General features: G+C 37.3%; 1 protein-coding gene across 1 annotated transcript; it reads right to left on the bottom strand.

The window, feature by feature from the left end:
* Positions 1-25,834, bottom strand: SELENOT (selenoprotein T). Its single transcript, XM_036850502.1, has 6 exons — positions 24,974-25,834; positions 6,130-6,240; positions 5,429-5,555; positions 3,530-3,617; positions 1,308-1,461; positions 1-751 (listed from the first exon to the last, which is right to left on the bottom strand). The coding sequence occupies exons 1-5, from the start codon at positions 25,108-25,110 to the stop codon at positions 1,337-1,339; spliced, it is 588 nt and encodes a 195-aa protein (XP_036706397.1). The 5' UTR covers positions 25,111-25,834; the 3' UTR covers positions 1-751; positions 1,308-1,336.
* Positions 25,835-26,801: the final 967 nt, after the last annotated feature.

The following is a 26,801-nucleotide window of genomic DNA, read 5'->3' as shown; positions in this document are numbered from 1 at the left end:
TAAACTCAAACTTTTTATTTAACTTACATCTGCTTAGTTTTTTATTGAGTTAAGTATAAAGGCCCAGTTAATCAACTCATTAAATTGGTCAAGGCAGGACACTTGAACTACATTAACAGGATTTAAAAAGTGGTTGGTCTTTTAGTAGTTCTCTGGTAATCACACACGCACACACACACATACACAAATTGGTAGAGTACTCTGGATATAGGATTTCCCCCCATAATCTTATATAATGTGCTGTTCACAATCTGCAATATTTTGAAAACTATATAAATTGGACATGACCAAATTAGAGATGTCTGATAAACTCTTATAAATTATTTGGGAACTTCAGCTCTAGTCCCAAAAGGATCAATTTTAAACTATAAAAAAGGAAAATTCGTATAAAATCACAACAGACTTAACAGACATCTTTGAAAAAAAAAAATCAAATTGCAACTCAATTTTCTACTTTTTCAAATATGACCGAGAAAAAAGAAGTGCAAGTAGTAATGTCTGCATTTTTTTTTTTAAACTATTAACCAAGTGGACTTGGGGAAGAAAAAAAAAACTATACAGTATTATTGCACTCCACGAATGTGCAGAATTCCAAAATGTGCCAGCACTGAAAAACTGCCTTGCATTGAGGTTTTCCAAGAGGTACAACGAGCCTGCCAAGAAAACATCTGGTCTGTACTAACAGCTTGCTGTCTTCAGTACAGGCCTTCATAATGTCAGTCACGCTGCTCTTGCAAAAATCCCTTAATGTCTGAAAGACACACAGAAAAAAGAATATTTTGTTTCAAAATTCACTCTTGTAAAATCCACTCATTGATCAGAAAAGAACTGAGAACATCTCTGCTAAACAAAATTAACTAACTTACACCTCTCTGTGTTCACCACATTTGCTTATAAATTTTCTATCTTGAGCATGTGAAAAGAATTTGCATAGTTTTAGGAACTAGTTATTTGAAGGTAAGGAGAGGGTATATATGTACAATATATGTATAGTATGTGAATTCTGGCCATTAGAAGTTCACAGTCAAAAAAATGATGTTACAGGCCCAATGATTAAGCCTTAAACATAAAATTAATAGTACAACCTTACTTTATTTTAGCAGATCCAAATTCTCTTGGTCATTTATAAATTTTAATGAAGAAGACAACCATCTGTTAAATCTTAAGTTGGAAACTCAATTGACAATATATGCAATATCTATTATTCTATATATCTATATCTATTATGCTAATATATGAAATATCTTGCTGATTCATGACAATTAACTGATACCTATACATAGTTACTGTATTTTTAAACTACTTACAAAAGAGTTTTCAGTGCTGATAGGTGGGGCTATGATCGATGGTGTGGGATGGAATCCATATGCACATTGAGCTTCATTTCATTGTCAAGAATTTGAACAAGCTGTTGCATGGATGGAAGGTGACCAGATTCCAGCTTAGACCACACAGGTACATCTATAAAACAAATGGTACCACCCCTTCCAAATTAAAGATGATTCTATAATAGACATTCATTCTATAAATATGTATTGTCTATGCACACAGCTGGAGATAGAATTCAGCTTCTTGCTTTCATGGAGTTTACATTCTAGTAGGGGAAATATAAAAAGAACTATACAAATAGCTACAAAATCACATTTGTATAGTAAAAATTAAAACTAGAAGATGCTATGAGAGGGACATATGAGAGGCTGGGAAGGAGCCTTTGTACTTACTATTATTAAAAGAGAGAGATTATTAAACATGAAAGCTGAAATATAGAAGAGTGGTACAAGGGAGACTGGAAAGGTTGGCAGGGATTAGATCAGGGATCAAGAAACTATAAAGTAAGCATTTTCAGCTCAAGAAGATGTATAGTCTGTCCCAGCTACTTAACATTCATTGTAGCCTGAAAGCAGTAACAGGCAATAGATAGATGAATGGGCATGGCTGTGTTCCAATAAAACTTTATTCACCAATCAGGTAGCAGAGGACATGGTTCACAGGGTTATGGTTTGCCCACGCCTAGGCTACATCATTCAGGGCCTTTTGTCCATGTTAAATGTTCTGGTTTTATCTTGAGAACAAAATAAAGCCATTTAATAAATTTGAGGGAGTGAAGCAACAAGATGAAATGTGCATTAAAAAAATTTTCTTTTAAATGACTCAAGTGTTGGAGCAGGTGTCAGCAAATTTTTCTGTAAGAAGCCAGATAGTATATATTTTAGGCTTTACATACCAAGAAGCAAAATCAAGGATACCATATAGGTACTTATAAAACCAGGGAGATATATTTCCACAAATTTTTCAATGATGAAACTCAAAACTCTAGGTATGAATACTGAAGTCTGAATGCCATATAATTTCCACATCACAAAGTATTTTTGATTTTTTTAACCATTAAAAAATATAAGAGGGAATTCCCTGGCAGTCCAGTGGTTAGGACTTGGTGCTTTCACTGCTGGAGCCCAGGTTCAATCCCTGGTCTGGGAACTAAGATCCAGAAAGCTGCGTGGCTTGGCCAAAAAAAAAAAGGTAAGAGCCAACCAGCAACATGGATGTACCTAGAGATTATCGTACTAAGTGAAGTAAGCCAGACAGAGAAAGACAAATATCATGTGATATCGCTTATATGTGGAATCTTAAAAAAAAAAAAAAAGACACAAATGAACTTATTTCCAAAACAGAAAGAGACTCACAGACACAGAAAACAAACTTATGGTTACCAAAGGGGAAAGGGGGTGGGAAGAAGAATAAATTAGGAGGCTGGGATTAACATATACATACTGCTTTCTATAAAATAAAAACCAACAAGGACCTACTATACAGCACAGGGAACTATACTCAATATTATGTAATAACCTATAAGGGAAAAGAACCTGAAAAGAATCTGAATCACTGTGCTGTATACCTGAAACCTACATGATATTATAAATAAACTATACCTGAATTGAAAAAATTTTAATATAAAGAAATTTTAAAATTGTAAGCCATTGTTAGCTCATAGGCCATATGTGCCAACCTCTGGTTTAGAGAATATGTTAGAGGGTAGCAAGATAACTGTGGCTTGGATTAGGGTGGTTAGCAATGAAGATAAATAGAAGCAGATTTTTGAAAACTGTAAAAAGTAGAATTGAGAAAAACTGGTAATCCATTAGATATGGAGAGTAAGGGAGAAACCTAGGATGTTATCCTAGGTTTCTGACATGGGCAACTGGGTAGAATGATAATGGTGCCCTTAAATAAGTGAGAAATGTCAGGGAAGGAGCAAACTGGAGTATAAAAGAATTGCAGGAAGCTCAAGTAATCAACAGTTTGGGAGTAGGTAATGTTCAGGATTCCTGGCTATAACACCTAGAAGAGAGGTCTAGAGCTCTCCAGAGCTATACATTTAAGGGTCATCATATAGATGTTATTCTAAAGCCATGGGAGTAGGTGAGGACCATGTAAAGAGATAATTTAGCATATTATGAAAAATGGAAAAGCCTCACTTATTATAAATCATTTAACATTTATCACAGAATGCAAACTATTCAGAACCTACCATTCAAAGTTATCTCAAATGCACCTGTTGACATACACTGGTTCTCAATCATGTTACTCAAGAAAAAGACCATCATACATGCATAGACCTAAAAGAAAATACAATTAAGTACAATAGGTAAAGTCATTTTCAAATCAAAACAACATGACAAATTAAGTAAGCTTTTAAATAGTCTCATTTTTATTTGGTAATTGCTCTTTTTAAATCTACTTTAAGTTTCTATACAAATTATTACTGCTACTCCATATATTCAGATAGTGTACACAGAAAATTGCGACATTAATCCATACATTCTGAAGAAATTACATATGTTATTCCTAATGTAAAGATAAAATTTCTAGAAATCTCATAATTACCTTAATAAGTTAAACAAAAGAATACCAGCATAAGAAGGGTTCATTTTAGAATTTTTATAATATAATGTATGAACTCACAAGAGACTAGTGATGCAATAATAAGCAACTCCATATATTCAACACAACCTGTCCGTGTTCCAAACAAATCATTTTAAGTCTAACTAAAAAAAAGTAGGTTAGAAAGCACTAGCATATTAAGTTACATTCATTCACCTTTTGAAGGCAAATCTATACTGTCCCAAAAGATCAGAGGCTCCTATTGAACAGAAAAGTTTCAATTTAACAAAATCACCTGACTAAAAGCAGGATGTAGTGAGGATGTCAATTCACAGCCAGCTGTTTCAGAAAAATAAATCAAAATGCCTATAGCAGATGAGAAGGAGATTTCCCCTAACCCCACTTGAGCTAGGTGGGCTTCGATTTCATAGAAGTTATCCTAGCATTTGGGCACAAAGTCTACTTTCATGAGAACAATACACAAGTAAGTGTCACGAAAGCTACAGCCTTCAAGTATCCTCTTCATTGTCAGTAGATTGACAATGTTATAAGTCTAAAGAAGTAAAATGTACTAAAGACAATTTAGAATTAACAGAATTAACAAATATAGCACAAAACATTATCAGTAAGTACTTAATTTCTAATTCTTAATCCTATGTAAATCAATATTTTGTTAATAACAGAGTAGAGACACATCTCAATTAGAGGTAGCACCTGCGGATGTTTATGTTAAGAAGCCTTGCCTGTGACTGGAAATAAGTGATTCCCTAAGAAAAAGAAGTACAGCTATGTTAGGACTTGGCTAAAGGTAGTCTCGGCCTAGAACTAAAGGATAAGACCAGACAGAGGACTCCAAAAGAGAATACTTATTAGAAGGAAACCTAAGCAATCTCATTCAAGAGAGAAATTATTCCCATTTCTCACAGTAGAAAGGTAGACCCTCCAGAAAATATTTTAAGTAAAACAGATGAGAGATCTGGAAAGAGTGTATGCTGCAGCAAGACCCTACAAAGAATAAAAGAAACAGCACAAGATTCTTATGTACATTTATATTGATTGTTTCAGGTAATCTGCTTTAGATTACCCATGAACAGAAAAGTCAAAGAACAAATAATAGAAACAGAGAATTTTGATAAGAATAAATTGGTGGAAATCCCATTTTTAACATGAATAAACCTATTACCCATATTAGGTGGTATAAAAGGCCTACATTATGTATATATTCTGTTTTACTGTATGATTTGGCCCAACTTATATAATCAAAATCAGGTATTAAATTATTTTGTGCCCAGATTCCACTAAAGTAACACCTCTCTATCCTTCAAATAATAAAAAGGTTAAGACCTAATCATTCTTAATGTATAAATATGGAGACTAAGGCTAAAGGACGTTAAGTGCTTTGCCCAGAAATAAAAAGTGGTTTAAGTTGAAATACCACATGTAAATAGCAAAAAGTACTTAAAAAAAAAAAGAAAAAGGAAAATCCATTAAAATGTCTCACTGACAACTAAGAACCTACAGCTACCAAAGCTATTACATTACATACCTTGTTTTCTTGGCCCCACTGCCAGATGCTAGGCGCTTGCATGCCAAAGAAAGCAAAAGGATCCTTGCCAACAATTATTAAGCCTATTAACACTAGCTTGAAGACTGACAGGAAAGATGCTATGTGTCTATTAAAAGAAAAGAAGGAAATTCATCAGAAGCGGCAATTTCTCATCTACTTCAAAATTTCTTTAACTCAAGTCTATGTGTATGGACATTTTCTAAACACCAAATCTAAAAATTGCCAATTACACTAGGAAAAAACTAGTAACTGAATTTTATTGTGCAGTTTTAAAACAAAAATGTTTAACATCTTTTGAATCAATCAAAAATTAATTTATAAAACTATAGAGCATTGGCTTTTAAAAATACTATTTTAACAGTACAGAATTTTGTACCACTGACTTTCTATAAAAATGTAGTTCTTGATCTATGGCCACAATAAAAATTACATAAGAAAACACATCTTTAGAAGGGTTGCCATCTCTGAAATGATCTTCCTCTATTCCTTGTTACAGAAAAATTCTTCCATATTTGGATCAAATAAACTTGCTATTTATAAAACTGTTCTCTGTAAATTACAACCAACTAAGAAATTATAATAACCAAGGAAAGTTAATTGAACCAATTCACAAAAGTTTATTTACAAATGTGAAAGAATTCACTTAAAAATTCCTTTATAAACTACAGAAACTTACTTACCTATATATTGGTTGAGGGAGGTAATTCTCTCCTTCAATGCGGATGTCTGGGTACCGCTGGCTAATAACCCGCATGTACTCCTCAAACACCCGCCTATAACCTCAGGAAACACTGCAGAAAAATGAAAGTGCTTCCATTAAGTGGTTTAGAATATGACTAGATTTATTTTGTAGTTATACAAAGCCTAAAAATTATTACCAAGATTAAAAATGTTTCTCAAGAACAATCACAAACTAATAATGATTGATGCTGGATACACGAACTTTTTTCATAAATTTCACATATTTAAGTGATCTTCCCTTCAAGTAAATCCTTCTACTAGAACATTAAACTTTATAGACTTGGGTTACTGTTGGAGAGAAGCAAATACCTATTCAGAAAATTCACCATATTCTGAGCTCTCAAATCATTTTGCCTTTTTTTCTGTTTTTGTTGTTGGTATCAACAACTGTATAAACACTGAAATGAGAACATCTCTTATTTATCTGAAATAGGGACTTCCAAAATCTGGGCACAGGAAGCTTAAAAAAATACCAAGGCATGAGACATGACACCCTGTTTCTTATTCCCACTCTACCCTTAACTAGGCAAACATGCCTGCTCAATCACAATAAAAGAAACTTTAAAAATTCTTAGACTCTTTCTGACTCTAAGATTTGATTCTATTTTGCAACGGAAAACAAAGATTGGGAAGATACTTTTCAGCAACATGACAGTAATCCATGTCATTACTCCAGAAATTAAGTCAATAGCATCCCATCACCTTCATTAAAATCTCCGAATAACTAGGCTATGGATATATGATATTTGTTGCCCCAGCAAGAAAAGGGAGAAATGCCACCAGAATGAAAATACAGGGGGAAAAAAGTACACTGAAAACTTTAATAAGACATTGATGAAAGAAACTGAAGACACAAATAAATGAAAACATATCTCATGTTCGTGGATCAGAAGAATTTATATTTTTAAAATGTCCATGCTACCCAAAGCAATTTACAGATTCAATGCGATCCATATCAAAATTGCAATGGCATTATTCACAGAAATACAACAAACAATCCTAAAATGTGTATAAAACCAGAAAAGACGCCAAACAGCCAAAGCAATCTTGAGAAAGAAGAACAAAGCTGGAGGCACCATGCTTCCTTATTTCAAACTATATTACAAAGCTACAGTAATCAAAACAGTATGTATGGTAGTTGCATAAAGACAGACACACAGATCAATTAGACAGAAACCAGAATTAAACCCACACATACATGGTCAATTAATTTTTAACAAAGAAGCCAAGAATATACAATGGGAAAAGGATAGTGTCTTTAATAAATGGTGTTGGGAAAAGTGGATATGCAAAGAATGAAACTGGACCACTATCTTATACCATACACAAAAATCAACCCAAAACAGATTGAAGAGTTGAACAGAAGACCTGAAACCATAAAACTCCTAGAGGAAAACATAGGGAGTAAGCTCCTTGACATTGGTCCTGACAATGATTTTTTTTTGGACTTGACACCAAAAGCAAAGGCATCAAAAGCAAAAATAAACAAAAGCAAAAACAAAAATAAACTATGACAAACTAAAAAGCTTCTGCACATCAAAGGAAACCATCAACAAAATGAAAGGAAGGGCAACCTACACAATGGGAGAAAATACTTGCAAATATAACCTCCGATAAGGGATTACTATCTAAAATATATAAGAAACTCATACAACTCAATAGCCAAAAAATTAATAATCTAATTTAAAAAAAATGGAAAAAGGGGGGAATTCCCTGGCGGTGCAGTGGTTAGGACTCGGTGCTTTCAACTGCAGGGGCCTGGGTTCAATCCCCAGTTGGGGAACTAAGATCCTGCAAGCTGGGTGCATCCAAAAAAAAAAAGGCAAGGGAAGCTGAATAGACATTTTCACAAAGATGACATACAAATGGCCAACAGGTAGATGAAAAGGTGCTCAACATCCCTAATCAACAGGGAAATGCAAATCAAAACCACAATGAGTTATCATCTCATACCTGTTACAATGTCTATCATCAAAAACACAATATAGGGGCTTCCCTGGTTGCACAGTGGTTGAGAATCTGCCTGCCAATGCAGCAGACACGGGTTCGAGCCCTGGTCTGGGAGGATCCCACATGCCGTGAAGCAACTAGGCCTGTGAGCCACAACTACTGAGCCTGCGCGTCTAGAGCTTGTGCTCTGCAACAAGAGAGGCCGCGACAGTGAGAGGCCCGCGCACCGCAATGAAGACCCAACACAGCCAAAAATAAATAAATAAATTTTAAAAATAAAAAAAAACGTAGATCTCTAAATACACATAACAAGCTGTAGTTAGTAAACTGAAACACCATAAAATAAAATGATTGATTAAAAAAAAAAACACAATATAAAGCAATGAAGGTACCACTTGGTAGGAGGGAGCAGAATCAGTAATTGATAGGGTGAAACCCAAGATGCCAACTTTGTCAATCATACAATCATCAAGGAAAAAGATACCACAATCATCAAGGAAAAAAATATCGACCACCACCGTGACCAACTCAAGGGATCAGCAACAAGTTCATATCTGATAGGGAGAACCAGTCCAAATATTAGTAGATCTCAATGTAAGAAAACTCACTTTTCAAAAAAAAAAGAGAGAGAAATTCATCACTCTTTTTTTACAAGTAATACTTCTTTTACATTTAGAATGAAAATTTCACAAAAGATTAAGTCCCTAAAAAGTATGAAATTTTTGCAAAGGGAGACAAGTCTCTATTAACTAAATACTTAAAAGAACTTAATCTCCAGACACCTTATCTTTCCTAAACATTCACCTTATCCAATATTTTATTTTTTTTTAAATTTATTTTATTTTATTTATTTATTTTTGGCTGCGTTGGGTCCTCGTTGCTGCACGCGGGCTTTCTCTAGTTGGGGCGAGCGGGGGCTACTCTTCGTTGCGGTGCACGGGCTTCTCATTGCGGTGGCTTCTCTTGTTGTGGAGCACGGGCTCTAGGCACACGGGCTCAGTAGTTGTGGTGCACAGGCTTAGTTGCTCCACGGCATGTGGGATCTTCCTGGACCAGGGCTCAAACCCGTGTCCCCTGCACTGGCAGGCGGATTCTTAACCACTGCGCCACCAGGGAAGTCCTATCCAATATTTTATTATTACTGTTGTCAGATTCACAACTGCTTTCAATATAAGAAATTTTTAATGTTCTTTTGTTTTGAAGATACTACCAAAAAAATGTAAAGCACTTATATGCCTAACTACCTTGAAACCAAGAAATGCCACCTGATTTCAATGCCTAAGTTTGCATCAGTGTTTACAATGGAGTTGATGATCTAAAACGATAGTATCTAACTTTTAATGCATTATTTGAGAGCTGGAGACTTACTTGAGTTGAAATTTCCTTGAGTTGAAATTTCCTTTTTTATAGATGAAGGGGAAAAAATTGAAACCCAGAGAGATCAAGTGACTTTACATATGGTCCCTGCCCTTAGTCAGGGCTGAGACCAGAACACAGACTTTGTGATTTGAGATCCTAGGCCCTTTCCATTAAACCTCAATAAAAGTTAGATGATGTAAGAGCTAACCTTCCCTGTGTTCACAAAGCCACAATCAAGTACCCATAAAGTAGCAGGTATCTCTTGAGGTTCTTCCATGATGAAGATATAGATTCTCCCTCTGGGTGAACTGAGCCTGTGGGCCCCAACAGTCCTCATATTTGCTCTGGGAGTTCCAACCCTTCGTAAAGGAAAGTATGTCTATATGCAGGCAACACTATAGGTCAGAGTCCTCCTAGTCACCCAGTTTTCTGGCTATTATGCTCAAAAGCCCAACTCTATCCTTGGTTCTTCAGGTCTCAACTCTTCAGTTAAGTCACAAATCTTTGTATCAAACTTCAAATAGAATCAACCTATAATCTTGAAATATAAAAAGGACTTTAAACCTGTAACTTTCTTCAAATTTCCAGTTATAAAATGATAAAGTCGTGGGGATGTATAATGTACAGCATGGTGACTGTAATTAATAATACTGTATTTCATATTTGAAAGTAGCTAGGAGAGATCTTGAAAGTTGTCATCACAAGAAAAAAAGTAATGTAACTACTATGGTGACGGATGTTAACTGGACTTATCGTAGTGATCGTTTTGCAATATATACAAATATCAAGTCACTACATTGTACACCTGAAACTAATGTGTTATACCTCAAAACAAAAAAAACTGTACATTTCTTATTTCTGAAAAATGAAGTAGTTTACAAGACTGACACAACCTATTTTTAGGCAAGTTTACTTATGCATTAGTAAACTTTCCTCCCTGTATTTGCTTTGAGACTTGTGAAGAAAAAACAAGTAACTTTTTCCCTATGTAATAATTTTCCCCAAACGTTCAAATTGTTTTGAAATAGCCATCTCTACTGCTGACAGATGTTTTCCAAAATAAAGCATACCTACTGTTTATCAAGGTGGGCAAAATGTTAAATTAAAGGCACAAATGGTAAGGAGCCAGTAATCATTCCACCTCTACCACCACACCCAGCTCTTTCAACTTTTCACTTTCTGGGTCAGTGAGTAAAGTTATATAACTCATAGTATACTTTCAACGAATAAATATGTGAACATGCTAAAAATTGTAGCTGCTGCCTACTTCTTCTGCCCCTGGACCAAAGGCCCTTAAGAAGTAAATTAAACTGTGAAAAGAAATCTTAATTTAAGTCCTAATCACTTTGCAAATCTCCTTCTTGCAATACAAGAATATCTTAATATATGGAGTCAACTTTTGCAGTTGTTCAATTTAAAATATTTTACACAATACTTTTCTAAGATTAATTTTCTAAAAGAAAGAACTTGCATACAAATTAGATCACCTTTCTGTAATGAATAGAAAGGAAATTTAGGCAACTTGTCCATGCTATTTCAAATAGATTCTGTGCTTTTTTAAGTCCATCAAGTTTCAGTCTCCTAATTCATGGTGCCAACCATCCCACTTTTCCTTTTCTATACTAACATCTGCCCCTAATTGTAGTCAAATGCCTACTTATATCAACTTGAGTCTGTCACAAACCCCAACCTCTCCTATCTCCTTACTAAAGGAAAATGGGGCAAAATCTCAGATATTTACTGTTATGAATTAAATACTTGTGATTTCTATTTTTCACATCTCTTGAACTCACCTTTCTCTTTTATTTACAATAACCTCCCCTGCAATTATCCTCCCACCCACACATAGGATTGGATCCTGTTTATACAATAAGACCCAACCCCTTGCCAATATCTAATGTTCCAGAAATGCAAACCTGTCATGGAAGACTTGAGTTTCCGCCCTAAAAATGAAGAACTGGGATTTAAAAAAGTAACTATCTCCAGACAGGTGAACATTTAATCAGAGCTGCTGTAGGTAGAGGAGAGTGGTAATCTTTCAAAAGTACTGAGGAGGACTTCCCTGGTGGCACAGTGGTTGAGAACCCGCCTGCCAATGCAGGGGACACAGGTTCGATCCCTGGCCTGGGAAGATCCTACATGCCGCAGAGCAACTAAGCCCATGTACCACAACTACTGAGCCCACGAGTTGCAACTACTGAGCCCACATGCTCTACAGCCCATGTGCCACAACAAGAGAAGCCACTGCAATGAGAAGCCCACAAACCTCAACGAAGAATAGCCCCCGTGTGCCACAACTAGAGAGAGCCCGTGTGCAGCAATGAAGACCCAGTGCAGCCATAAATAAATAAATAAATAAATATTTTAAATAGTAGGAAAGGAAAAAAAAAGACTGAGGAGAGGAGATAAATCAATCTTCAAAGAGAAAAAGAAAAACGAAATATATTTTACTGAGAGGAATACAGATGTGAGCCAGAGCAAGAGTGTATGAAGTCCTCTCAGACCTTTCAGTTTTCTATTTCAGACCATCTTCAGGCACTGCTGCATTCCTGCCTTTGGATTCTATACTATTCTTTTAGTAGTTTTAAACAGATTTCCAAATGTGTTGTATAAAGCAGTTCAAAACTGGTTTCTCTACTTGCATTCTAAGAATTTCAACTAATGTTTCTCCCATGCTGTATGCAGAAAATCAGGAAGGTATTTTTACCATGCTTTCTAACTGTCAACAGCATTGACCAGTCAGACAGTTCACTGATCACTGAAAACTGGGTTTTTAGATGTAATCTTTATTTCTCCTTGCTCTGTTTAGTAGAAGCAGTAATAGACATTTGTCTGGTGCATTACCTGCTCTAAGTGTTTAAAGCAATGAAATCTGAACAAGGGGCTCTATAAACCATACAAGAAACAAGATATTCAGGGGTGAAGACTAACCTGATAAATGCTTTTCTAAAAAATTACAAACAAGAGTGCTCACACAATGTTCACATCAGCACTATTTACAACAGCCAAGGCATGGAAGCAACCTAAATGTTCATCAACAGATGAATGGATAAAGAAGATGTGGTACAGATATACAGTGGAATATTACTCAGCCATAGAAAAGAATGAAATAATGCCATTTGCAGCAACATGGATGGACCTAGAGATTATCATACTAAGTGAATAAGCCAGACAAAGACAAATAGCATATATCACTTATATGTGGAATCTAAAAAAGATACAAACGAACTTATGTACAAAACAGAAACAGACCCACAGACATAGAAAACTTATGGTTACCGCAGGGGTGGGGGGAGGGATAAATTAGGAATTTGGATTAACAAATACCCACTACTATATATAAAATAGATAAAAGACAAGGACCTATTGTATAGCACAGGGAACTATATTATCTTGTAATAACCTATAATGGAAAAGAGTCTTAAAAACTAATTGAATCACTTTGCTGTACACCTGAAACACTGTAAATCAACTATACTACACTTCAATTAAAAAAAAAAGCACTCATGCACTTTGAATGAAGATCAAAATGTAGATCAGAACTTGCTCAGCGTTTTGTTTTGTTTTGTTTTAATTGGGGTATAGTTGCTTTACAATGTTATGTTAGTTTCTGCTGTACAAGGAAGTGAATCAGCTATATGTATACATATATCCCCTCCCTCTTGGACCTCCCTCCCGTCCCCCCTCCTACCCGCCATTCTACGCATCTAGGTCATCACAGAGCACCAAGCTGAGCTCCCTGCGCTTATATAGCAGGTTCCCACTAGCTATGTTTTACACATGGTAGTGTATATATGTCAATCCCAATCTCCCACTTCATTCTCCCCCTCCCCCTTGTCCACACGTTTGTTCTCTACATCTGTCGCTATTCCTGCCCTGCAAATAGGTTCATCTGTACTGCTTTTTAAAGTTCCATATATATGCATTAGCATACGGTATTTGTTTTTCTCTTTCTGACTTACTTCACTCTGTATCACAGACCCTAGCGTTTTTAAAAGTTGAAAATCAGCACTAGACAGGTATGAGCTTATCAGGTTTAAGAACTGTCTTATATGAAATCAAGTGATTTCCCTTCCAGCTGCCTCACTCTAGGAGCACCGCAGTGGCCACCACAGTAAAAACGCATATGAATACAAAATATGCCTAACATGGCTTCTAAGATTCCAGGCTTCCTGGGACTTCCCTGGCGGTCCAGTGGTTAAGACTCTGCATTACCACTGCAGGGAGCTCGGTTCGATCCCTGGTCAGGGAACTAAGATCCCACATACCATGTGGTACGGCCAAAATTAAAAAAAAAAAAAAAAAAAATTTCAGGCTTCCTTAGAGTTTTTTCCAAAGATTTGATAAACCTAAAATTCAATTAATGATCTGTTTTTATTCTGTTCCTTCTTTGTGTCTTATTCTTGAGGTCACTAGTTTCACTAGTCACTAGTCTTCCCATACCTTTGGCATAACATTTCAGGAAATCTTTTGCCGCAGACTATTCCACAAAGAATTTATAAATTGTGTAAATTCCTCAGCTCTTTGTGGGGAAGGAATTTTATCTCTTTACTCTGGAAAGCACTTCTCATTAACAGATTTATAAGGTATGGCAGCCACTCAGTAAAAGTGACTTGATAAAAAAAGCATTCAATAAATGGTGACTTACCTGCATTTTGCAGGAATTTTTGTCTCATCTTAAAATATTTCATATATGACTTGATGCTTCTGTTAGAGGAAACACTGACTGAAACCGCCCGCCCTGGCCAGGCAAAGACAGTAACAATGTGCATGAGTTATTTTACAACAGGAGATCCTGGTAAGGAACACGGAACTAACAAGCCACCACCAAAGGGAAGAACTCGGAAAAGGTCAAAAAGAGAGAGGAGACGCCACATGTCCACATGTCCTACCAACCTCCCAGAATGCTCCTCGCTGGAATCCATCTTGGCTGAGCAGTTGCGCGCGCCACCAGGAAGGACCCTGAGTCTGAATGATTGGCCAGAGACAAGCCAGAAACTAACCCCATCACCATAAAACCCGAGACTGCGAGCCACGTGGCAGAGCGGTCCTCCTGGATTCCCTTACCCTCCTGTTCTACGCCCAGGCGCCCCTTCCCAATAAAGTCTCTTGCTTTGTCAGCACGCGTGTCTCCTCGGACAATTCATTTCCAAGTGTTAGACAAGAGCCCACTCTCGGGAAGGGGTCCCCCTTCCTACAACACTTTTATTCTTTTCAATACATTTTTAAAAATTGAGATATAATTCAGACACCATAAAATTCATCCTCGGTGCATTTTTATAAGTTGTTAGAGAGACCAATAAAAAATATATATATTGTGTTCTATGCTAATTCAATGGCAAAACTAGATATGTCTCTTGCCTGCTTTACTGCTTTCCTGTTTGTCTTATACTTTTACCTGTTGGTTGTAAACTGACTTCAGACATTAGAATAAACTCGATTAAAAAACCCAGGGATCCAAGAAAGAAAACCACCAACAGGATAAGCAGTAAGAGTGTGCTGGCGAATAAGAGCAGCAGGAAGATGACTGACAATAACACAACGAATTCTGGAAGTTTAGCCCCATCAGCAGAGACGGAGGCCAGGTCAAGAAGGTTACTGAGTGAAGAGTATGTCCAAAACTGAAGTTTTACATGTATCACATTCTATGCCTAAAAGCTAGCAAACTGAAGCAGAGGTCAACCAAGTAGAAATCCACCTGAAAGGAACAGTATCAGAAAACATCGATCTATACTCCAGTTAGGAATTTTTAAAGGGAAGTGAGGGGGGAGAAGATAGGTTATGTCAGAACCAAACACAGTGGACTACCACGAGATTGTACTCACTTTTTCAATAAATATTGCCTGATGACAGGTACTGTTTTAGGCTCTAAAGATATAAGGGCAGCAAGCAAAACAGACAAAAATCTATGCCTTTCTGATGCTGGCAACATTCTAATGAAGAAGAGAGAGTAAGCTGTAACAGTCTAATGGAGAAGATACAGTTCACAAACTGATAATATCTGAAGCTGTTTCCCTTGCCTTGAGAAACAGGAACGAAAAAACAAAACACCTGAGGGACTATGAAAAAAATGTCACAAATTGAAACAGCAAAAACAGCGAACAAAAGATTCAAAATAAGAGCCGACATCCAACAATATTCTGCAAGAAGCAGAAGAAAAGGATGATAAAAGAGATAAGGAAGGACTGTAAGAAACCTCAAAACCAAAAGCAGAATTTAAAAAAATATTTTAAGGCCCTGAAGAAGAAAACTGATGGGTGGAAAACTGAATCAGTGTTAGAAGATGAATAACAAAAAGTACAGAAGATCTGAATAGTATCATCAATAAATGGAATTCACAGATACATCAGTTTTTTTCCTATAGAAAACACCCTGAGAGACCACAGAATATTTACAATAATTGACCATCTATGTTAGGTCACAAAGAAAGCCTAATAAGTAGGTGGATGAAGAATGTCACCAGCTATCTCAGTAAACAAAGGATGTTGCAACCATCAAGCCATCAGCCACTGCAGACACCCCCAGCTGTGCGCCCTGAGGAGATTCTGGATGGAAAAAAACAGGATACTGGACCTAGACAGTTAAGGTACATATCAAAGGAATTTCAGTAAGCCCAGACTCTTGCATCTTTCCATACACAGAAAAGCACTAAAGTCATTACCTTGAGATGTCTGGTTTTCTTTAATTAACAGTAAGTAATCTTTTGATGTTCCGTTAACCTGCAGTTTTTTTTTAAAACTCCTATATATTCTGGCTCCTCCCTTACTTCTTCAGAACAGTCCCTCAGAGTTGAGAGGCTGTCTCCTGGGCCTAAGTCCTCAGTATGTCCGCAGAATAAAACATAATAGCAAATGTCACATTCTCTAATTACAGTGCAATAAACTAAAGAATCTTTAAAACCCAACCCACTTTAAGATCTTCTGGTAGGAGTATTAACTAGTTTAATTATGTCAAAATTTTAAATGTGATACACATTAACGTAATCATAATATTTTACTTCTATGGATTTAGTTTATGGAAATAATTGGACAAGCACACATGATATCTGAGGATAGTCATCTTAACAAAGTAATTTTATGAAAAATAAGGACCAACATAAACGTTAAAAAAACAGATTCAGTGGCTTAAATAAATTAAAGAATACCCATCTTATGGAGTACTATGCCTGTTGATACAGAACAGTATCTGCTGATATGAAAAGATAAGTGATGAGGCGAAGGCAAATTTCAAAAAAAGCATACAACTATAAACTCATTAATATAAAATTATATAATGTAGCATGTTTCTGCGTGACGAGGCGGCTTGAAGGAGGTTCTTCAAAATGTTATTAAAGAGTTACAAGGATATTTCACTTTCTTCCATATACTTTTTTAAAAATTATTTTTACAGTTAACATGTTATTTTCACAGTGAAACCGCGAAGTATCCTGTGGGGCTCCAGGGCATGGAAGCCTTTTTGTCCCCCATTTCTTATAGGCAAGACTCCAGCCTCCATTAACAGTTGCTAATCAAGGGAGGAGCAGCCAAGAAACCACAGGAGGGAAGATTTAAGGGACCAGAGAAGCTCATCAAGATTAAGAGACCCTGCACACACCCTAATCTTGTCAGCAACCCCACCCTTGAACTACTGCGGTAAGACTCCTCCTCAAATCCTCCTGGGTTGAGACACATAGCTTTTCAAAGGCAGGAGCCCGCTGTGTTCCCCTTTGCCTGGCAAAGCAATAAAGCTATCCTTTTCTACTTCACCCAAAACTTTGTTTCCGAGATTCGATTCCTCACCAGTGTACAGAGAAGCTGAGCTTTCGACATCAACAGCCAGAGGGCTATTTTCATTTTTTTAAGCTGAAAGTCAGTAAGTAAAGCTTTCAAAGGTTTATTTACTGCAGGTCTTATTACAACATTACAAATAATAAATTACGATAATGAGCACTTGATAAATGGTAGTAGCAGGTACACTGTGCTAGGTGTTTTTAACTGATTAGCTAGCTGACTCCAGCTCTCATTTCCTGTCTCCTCCTCCCCCTCTATGCTGAGTCAGGCTTCATTTGCATGTGTTCTTCCTTTAGCTAGTAAAGCTCATTCTCTGTATCTCCTGGTGGAGTTCCCCATGCCCTTCAAGATTTCATTTCCTCCTCTGCAAAGCCTGCCAACGCTCCCTGAATAGGTAATCCTTCTTCTCTCTGGGTTTTTAAGACTTCTTTTAGAACACTCAGAACAGAATGGTTTACTATTATATTGTTTACATGTCTGTCTCTCCCACCAAACAATTGGTTTTCAAATGTTACTGTAAAAAAACAAATTCGTATCTTCCTAAAAATTGGACAAAACAGGAAAACAAGTGGCATGAAAAAGGGGACATTAAAAACAAGGGCTTGATAACACAACACTGTAAATCAACTATACTCCAATAAAAATTAAAAAAAAACAAAACAAGGGCTTGATTATGAGCAGTTCTTGCTAAAATCTGTGGCCAAGATTTCTTCCTTATCAATCCCAAGCTACACCCCAATCAAGATAAAGTATGTGAAAACATGATTTTCCTTTTTGGAAAGCAGGGACGGTGACAAAAATCAAATGAACCGGAGGACTCCAACTACACTCTTAAGTGACAAAGATGGAGATGAAACATACATGCATGCTTTTACTTTTTTCCTTCAAGCTTCTTTACAATACCTAATAATAGAATATTAGAGGTAACTGGAATGCTACCAACACCCTTAGTTTACAGATGAACAAGTTGAGAGCTAGAGATTAAATACTTCCCCAAAGTCATTCAGAAGATAAAAGGCAGATCGAGTTAAGAACATACGCCTCCAAACTGCTGGTCCAGTAAATGCTCACCTTCCCAGTACCTATACCATTCAAAATTTATGAGGTTATTTATGAGATTTCCAAATGATATATTAAATTTGATCTCTACCACTTACCTTAATGGCAAACTGTAAGGAAACAATGTTCCCATTTTCTGTAAGAGGAGATAAAACCTTAAAACCATTCATATTTTACTTACATCTAAAAGCTTTGAACTAAGGAACTTCATTCATTATTAAGAAGAAACTACTATTATGTGCACAGTATTCAGTTAGCTCCTGAGCTATTTATTGCTTAAAATGGCAAAAACAAACAAACAGGTGACTAAATTCTATGTAACTTTAAAAATCTAACGTAGCGGCAGGTGCAGCAGCCATTTTATTTGCTCTCTAGAGCACTCTATGCTACTCTACTGTCTGAATCAACTTACCTTACTACTCCTTTATTTCACTGTTTCCAAGTAGTACAGTCTTCCTGTTTAGCACCTTTTTAAAAACCAAGATTTATCTTATAACCATTAGTGTGCCACAGTTTAAATGGCCACAGTCTTTTCCTTCTGAGTGGTATACAGAATAATGGTGTACCTTACAACCTATCATATCTTAGGTTTGGAGAAATATAATAACTGTTATTTAAGTTTTTAGTTCCAGTTACTGTGACTATTTTGGGGAGATGAAAATTTCTTTGTAGGATTTTCCCCTGGCTACTGTGTTTTTAGTTTTAAAAACTCAGCAACAAAGCAAAACAAACTTATGGTTACCAAACAGGTTGGGGGTGGGGGGAATAAATTAAGAGTTTAGGATTAACATATACACACTACTATATATAAAACAGGTAAACAACAGGGACTTACTATATAGCACAGGGAACTACACTTAACATCTTATAATAACCTATAATGGAAACGAATCTGAAAAATATATATATATACTATATATATTTATATATATCTATAAGTAAAAATATATACTATATATATTTATATGTCTATAACAATCGCTTTGCTGTACACTTGAAATTAACACAACATTGTAACCTATACAATTTTTTTAAAAAATTCAGGATTCATCCCCTTCAGTCCCCCCCGTAAAAAAAAACCATAAAAATTGTCTTGTTTATCACTACAGTGAATGGCACAGCATCGCTCCAGAACTCACGAGTCACCTGTGACACCTCTCATTGCAGGCCACCTCTCTGGCCCCTCAAATAGTGTAATCACCAAGAACTGCTAAATTTATCTGCAAAAAAATCTCTTAAACCTGTCCCTTTACTCCTACCACCACCCTTCTACTTCAAGCTCCATTGTCTCTTGCCTGGGCAACTCCAAGAGCCCCCTAAAATGGTCTCCCCACATCTAATTTTTTGTTCCCTGTAATGTCTTTTCCACAATGATACTTACTGATTTTTCCTTAACATAGCCATCCAGACCTTCCAGGGTCTGTGCTACCTTCTCTTTGGTCTTTAAGGTCAGCAGCCTTGGCCTCAAGAAATTATGTTCTCTTCTTGGATTGGGAGAATCAATACTGTGAAAATGACTATACTACCCAAAGCAATCTACAGATTCAATGCAATCCCTATCAAATTACCAATGGCATTTTTTACAGAACTAGAACAAAAAGTCTTAAAATTTGTACAGAGATATAAAAGACCCCGAATAGCCAAAGCAGTCATGAGGGAAAAAAACGGAGCTGGAGGAATCAGGCTCCCTGACTTCAGACTATAGTACAAAGCTACAGTAATCACGACAGTATGGTACTGGCACAAAAACAGAAATATAGGTCAATGGAACAGGACAGAAAGCCCAGAGGTAAACCCACATGGTCAACTAATCTATGACAAAGGAGATAAGGATATACAGTGGAGAAAAGACAGTCTCTTCAATAAGTGGTGCTGGGAAAACTGGACAGCTACATGTAAAAGAATGAAGTTAGAACACTTCCTAACACCAGCCACAAAAATAAACTCAAAATGGATTAGAGACCTAAATGTAAGACTGGACACTATAAACCTCTTAAAAGAAAACATAGGAAGAACACTCTTCAACATAAATCACAGCAAGATCTTTTCTGTTCCACCTCCTAGAGTAATGGAAATAAAAACAAAAATAAACAAATGGGACCTAATGAAACTTCAAAGCTTTTGCAAAGCAAAGGAAACTAAAACAAGACGAAAAGACAACCCTCAGAATGGGAGAAAATATTTGCAAACGAATCAACGGACAAAGGATTAATCTCCAAAATATATAAACAGCTTATGCAGTTCAATATTAAAAAAACAAACAACCCAATCCAAAAATGGGCAGAAGACCTAAATAGACATTTCTCCAAAGAAGACATACAGAAGGCCAAGAAGCACATGAAAAGCTGCTCAACATCACTAATTATTAGGGAAATGCAAATCAAAACTACAATGAGGTATCACCTCACATCAGTTAGAATGGGCATCATCAGAAAATCTACAAACAAGAAATGCTGGAGAGGGTGTGGAGAAAAGGGAACCCTCTTGCACTGTTGGTGGGCGTGTAAATTGATACAGCCACTATGGAGAACAGTATGGAGGTTCCTTAAAAAACTAAAAATAGAATTACCATATGACCCAGCAATGCCACTACTGGGCATATACCCAGAGAAAACTATAATTCAAAAAGGCACATGCACCCCAATGTTCATTGCAGCACTATTTACAATAGCCAAGTCGTGGAAGCAACCTAAATGCCCATCAACAGACGAATGGATAAAGAAGGTGTGGTACATATATACAATGGAATATTACTCAGCCATAAAAAAGAACGAAATTGGGTCATTTGTAGAGACATGGATGGATCTAGAGACTGTCATACAGAGTGAAGTCAGTCAGAAAGAAAAACAAGTATCGTATATTAATGCATATATGTGGAACCCAGAAAAATGGTACAGATGAACCGGTTTGCAGGGTAGAAATAGAAACACAGATGTAGAGAACAAACGTATGGACACCAAGGGGGGAAAGTGGCCAGGGGGCGCGGGTGGTGGTGTGATGAATTGGGAGATTGGGATTGACATGCATACACTGATATGTATAAAATGGATAACTAATAAGAACCTGCTGTATAAAAATATAAATAAAATTCAGGAAAAAAAAGCACAATTCATATAATGGCAAAAAAAAATTATGATCTCTCCTACTATAAGGTCACTGAACATGCTATTTCCATTGCTCAACAGTGCTCTCTATATACATTTTATCCTTCAAGTCTCAGTTCAAAGTTCATTTTCTCATGGAAACCTTCCCTGATCCTGTGACTAGGTCTCTTTCATATCATATTACTTTCCTACAGCAATTAACACAACTGCAATTTTATGTGTTGTCCATGGATTAATGACTGCCTTCTACTCTTGCCTTTAACATCTATGAGAGCACTGAACTGAATTCCCAGCACCAAGCAAAGCACCTTCATAGAGACGGTGCACAAATATTTGTTAAATATACAAATGTTGTCTAAGTAACTAACGTGATCTCTATAACTCCCAATTTCTCAGATTTCTTCAATTCAGCATTTTACTAATCTTGATCAGTATCAACACCCAAATCAGACTTAGGTCTTTATTTTCTTGCCTCCATACCATGAAAGCAAAGGCTAAGTTGGTATAAATTTCAATTAAAATCTGTTCTTCTAGTAGTTGCTTCATTTACCTCTTAAAACTCCATTTAGAAATTGGTTGTCCTAAAATTACAGCAGTGGATTCTCAGATTAACAAAAACTGGAAAATTCTGCTGTATTCTGCTTACGTTCTAATATCTTAACTTTAACCTACTATTCTTAGTAAATCAACTGTCAAATGTTCAAATAAGTGTTAACCATAAAGAGCTGTAGATAGTAATCTCTTTAAACTGTAACAACTGATGAAATGCTGTAAATCTGATGACATGTTAATTCACACGTATGGGAGGAAAAAAGCATGCATACAAACATGCCAAACAATACCTATCAGAATACATTTACACAAAAAAATCACAAGAAAGGAAAATGTGACAAGGGAACTTTATTTTAAGCTCTGATTAGAGAACTTCCTTTTTTATGTTTAATACTTAAACGTCCAAATAAGCAGTACAAATTTTTCCCCAAATATGCAATCAATGTCATCAAACTTATCTAATTCAATTGCTCAATCATCGGATGTAATAAACCAAACACTCAGGTACATAAAGTAAGTCTGTGCTTCTCTGTAGGCTTCCAGAAGAGCCACATTTGTCTTGTTCACCAGGGGATCTTTAGCCCTTGGCACAAGCAGGTACTGAATGAGGATGTACTGAGAAAATACATCGACACAACATAGGAAAGTTTGTTTTAAGCTATTTTGCACGCTTGATCTCTCTCCCTTCAATTCCATTTATGTGTTGTGTTGTTATTTTTTTCTATTAGCAATTACAAAAGTGCCACAATTAACAGACGATATATTGAGCTAAAGTTAAAGAAAGAGTACTCATAATAAATATAAAATAATAAGGGACAAAAGCAATGGAAAGGAAGGTAAAAATAGTTTTCTCCTTTGTTAACATTGGTAATTAGTGAAAAGTTGCATTTTATAGCACTCCGATTTCAAATGGAATTAAAAGAATTTTCACATATTTACCCTCAATTGTCTTCGCTTCCTCTCCTTTCCCAAACAAACTTGCAAATAAATGCCCAAGAGACTCTACCAAAATCAGAAACCAAATATTCACTTTCCTATATACACATTAATCTCTGGGGGGAAAAGTAACAAACAAGCTAAATTTACCTGTAATTCGTATGGCATAGGGCATATTAATAGTTATTTCCCAGCTACAGAATAAAAAAAAAGGGAAGGATTTTTGTATGTAGCATGCTCAGGATGACTGCAAAAGAAAATACTTAACAGACTTTTGTAATTCTCTACTTAAAGAAAAAAAAGGAAAGGAAACAAAAATTAAGTATCAAAAGTTTAACTGAAGTACTTAAGACTTTTTTAAAAGTTTAATTTGAAGGACTAAATGCCCTTCCCCCTACATTTGTTTACACATTTTCAAAACTTTATAAGGTACATTTGTTAAATTATTGTGACAAGTATTCCAATACAAGCAACTGTAAAAGAAGAGTATTTTGGAAAAGACCAAGTGAAACCAAGACATACAAAATAGAAAAATTACATAACTTGGAAAATGCAGTCTTTTTTTTAACTACTTAAATCCAAAAGTATCACACTTAATCCTTAACAATATTTATTAGTAAGATGACTGCCACTTTCTAATGGAAAAAAATAAATATGGAGAAAAAACTCAGAATAATCAAGCCATAACTCCCACTTACAGTACCATATATGAAAGATGATATGACGATATACGCCAGGCACATAGTAACACTACAGAGAGCTTTTTTTTAATCAGAAGTTGCAAGGTTTTTAGTTTTCACTCCAAAAATAAAGACTTACCATCTTACTTTCTGACTCTCTTTAAACAGCACTTAAATTGACTTAATATTAAAGATTTGCTTAATATTTAAAGATTAAGCAAAAGAACTAGTTGGATAAGTAGAAAATCTAAACTTTAGTACACTTATATTAATACATTAAGTTTGAAAAAGCTGATTTTAAATGCATTATGGCCAAAACCAATGTTCCAAAGTATCAGGACTCTGAAGACTTACTAATCCAACCATCCTATTCTGAAAAAAACGTCACCTTTTGAGATACGGGATTCTAATTTCCACAGCTTTACAGTTTTGGTTTTTGCTTGTTTGTTTTTAATCTGAGCCTTTCAAACCTTCCCCAACACCACTTACCTTATCACATGCATTACTGCTCTGCTTCTAATACTTAACTAGGTAACAACAAAATCACTTACAGAACACTGTCGAAAAATGCCGGGTTTGGGGGGAAAAGGGATTGTTTTTTTCTATTTCTCTGAACGCCCAAGAGATTTAAAAGGCAGAAAGAGATGCCAGGGCAGGGAACTCACGGGAGTAAGGGGAATGGGAGCAAGAGAAGGAGATGATGCAGTTGTCTGGGAGCGAAAGGTTGTCAGAAGAGCAACGTGCTCCTTTACAAAAACACTTTGGAAATTGCAAACGGAGTATCAGCCTCCCCATCCAAGCTTATCAGCTGTCAGAATCCCTACGCTCTCACCCAACAGTCACCCCGGCGGATCCTGGAGAAAAAGGGCTCTGTCCCTCGCGGGTCTCCTTCAACGACCCGAGGTGACCTTCGCCTAGCGGGGCAGCGAGGCCGCCTGGCGTACCCCGCGAAAGCCGAGAGGAAGTTAACCGGCAAACAAACGCTGGAGCTCCTCCGCCGACCCTGCGCCGACTCATGCCCACCTCCGCAGGCAGCCGGGTGGCCATGGCGTGACGCCGCCGACCTGTCCTCCGTACTGACAAGTGTCCCCGCGTCTTCGCCTTTCAGTATTTAACCTTCTCGTGCCCTCCTTCCCCATTCCCTCCATTCTAGGAACCAAAAAAGAAGTGAGCGGTTGTGTCTGGAGGCAAAGAAGGCGGCCTGGCCATCCCGGGTAAGAGCCCCGGAGACGGCAGGCAGCGGAAGGCTGCTGGCACCGTTCTTCCGGGCCAGGGAAGGTTCAGCTCTCTAGGCCGCGAAGCCGCGGCCTCGCGTAGTGTGAGGCGCCGAGCGAAAGCGCGGCGGGGCGGCCGGGCGCCGGCGCACATACTCACCAAATCTGGAACTTGAGCAGCGGCCCCGTGGCGTACTGCATCTTTAACCTCTTGCCAGGCACGCCACCCAGGTTGGCCGAGGCATCGCTCCGGACCACCGCCGACGCCGCCACCAGGAGAAGTAGCAGAAGCCTCATCTTAAACGAGCCAACCACTTCAGCCACCCTCAGACTCAGACTGCAGCCGGCCCAAGGCAGAGCCGGAGCCGCGAGCTGCTCCCTACCGCGCAGGCGCGACCCGCCAAGGTCTTGAGGGAAGCTGGAATGCGCCTGCGTATCCCGGCGCCTGCGCACGCTCTGGGAGGGGGAGCTGACCTGTTTCACGGTCCTGACCCACCATCTTGGATGTGCGCGGAGACTCTTGGGAAGGAGTGAGGTAGGTAGAGAACAGACAGCAGCTGATGGGATATTAGAGGAGCCTGCTAATTAAAGCTTCTGGCACACCTGGGTTCTACATACAATTTCATGTAGTTCAGACTTTTATCTCCCCGAGACACTTAGGAACACCTGTTTAACAGCCTTGATTCAGGTGTGGGAGATAAAAGAGAAAGCCCCCGCCTTCCAAACAGGAATACTTCACTCTTTCTGGGTGCATGCTATGGCCTTTTCTTTGAACTTGGAATATTGCGCTCTCCTAAAGGAGTCTTTTTGAAAAAGACCTTTGGAAAACTTCAACATATACAAGAACAGAGTAATTACCTAACTCATTAACGACCTTTAACAATTACTGGTATTTTGGCAATCTTAACTGTCTATAGTACAGCTCTAACCACCCCAAGGAAGCAAATGCCAGACATAGCACTTCATCTATGGATTTTTAAGCCTGTATCTCTAAAAAATAACTTTTCTTCGGGGAGAAGAAAACTGACCACAATACCATTATCCCACCTTGAAAAATAAATTATTGCTTAATACCAAAATATCCAGTGTTCAAATTTCTCCTGTCTTAATGATTATTTATTTATTTTTATTGTTAATTTGTTCAAATCGTTACCGAACCAAACTTGGGTCTGCTCACCTGTGGGCAGTAAACCAATCTACTGACACTGGGCTGTAGTGAAGGAAAATGCAGCATTTACTGTAAAGGCGCCAATACAAGGAGGATGGGTGGCTTGTGCTCTAAAACCCTGAAACCCCTGGTGGTTTTGCCTATAAAAGTCTTTACAGGCAAAATTTGGGGTGAGGGATGCAGGGTGTGCGGCTTTCTTCTGATTGGTTGGTGGTGAGGTGCTCAGCTTGAAGTTACCATCCTCCAGCAGGGTAGGGGCCTTAGTTACTGCAGAAGAACTCAAAGATATTGTTATGTATATTCCCCAGGGCTGCACTATTGTTTCTTGACTGCTCCTCCCTTGTTTCTGCATTCCCTCCCTTCCCTGATTAGCAACTGTTTGAATCTGCCCGAAGGTCAAGGAGGCTGAATGAAGCCTACTTCCCACAAACAAGAAACCAGAGACACAGAAAGGATTTGTACCCGGGAGAGCCCCACAGGGTCCTGTTCCATTTCAAAATCTGGACCAAAATAAAAAGTAATCCATTGCCATTGGTTGTTATGTCTTTTAGATCCCATCAAACAAAGCCTTTAAGGTCAAGATCACACCAGGAATTGAAAAAGTTTCATTTATTATTCATTGCAGCAAAGGGAACACACACCACAGGGAATCAAGGGGAGTCTCAGGAAGACGGTGTTAGGAAGATTATTATAGCATCTGGGCTTTGGATGATTTGGGAAGAGTATTGGGAGTGCCAATGGAAAATTTGGTCTTTTTAAAAAAATTTTATTTATTTAATTTTTGCCTGTGTTGGGTCTTCGTTTCTGTGCGAGGGCTTTC

This window comes from Balaenoptera musculus, chromosome 4 (genome assembly GCF_009873245.2).
Source record: "Balaenoptera musculus isolate JJ_BM4_2016_0621 chromosome 4, mBalMus1.pri.v3, whole genome shotgun sequence".
In the NCBI taxonomy this organism is placed as follows: Eukaryota; Metazoa; Chordata; class Mammalia; order Artiodactyla; family Balaenopteridae; genus Balaenoptera; species Balaenoptera musculus.
The sequence above is the reverse complement of the archived record's forward strand: the minus strand, read 5'-3'. Positions and strand labels throughout refer to the sequence as shown.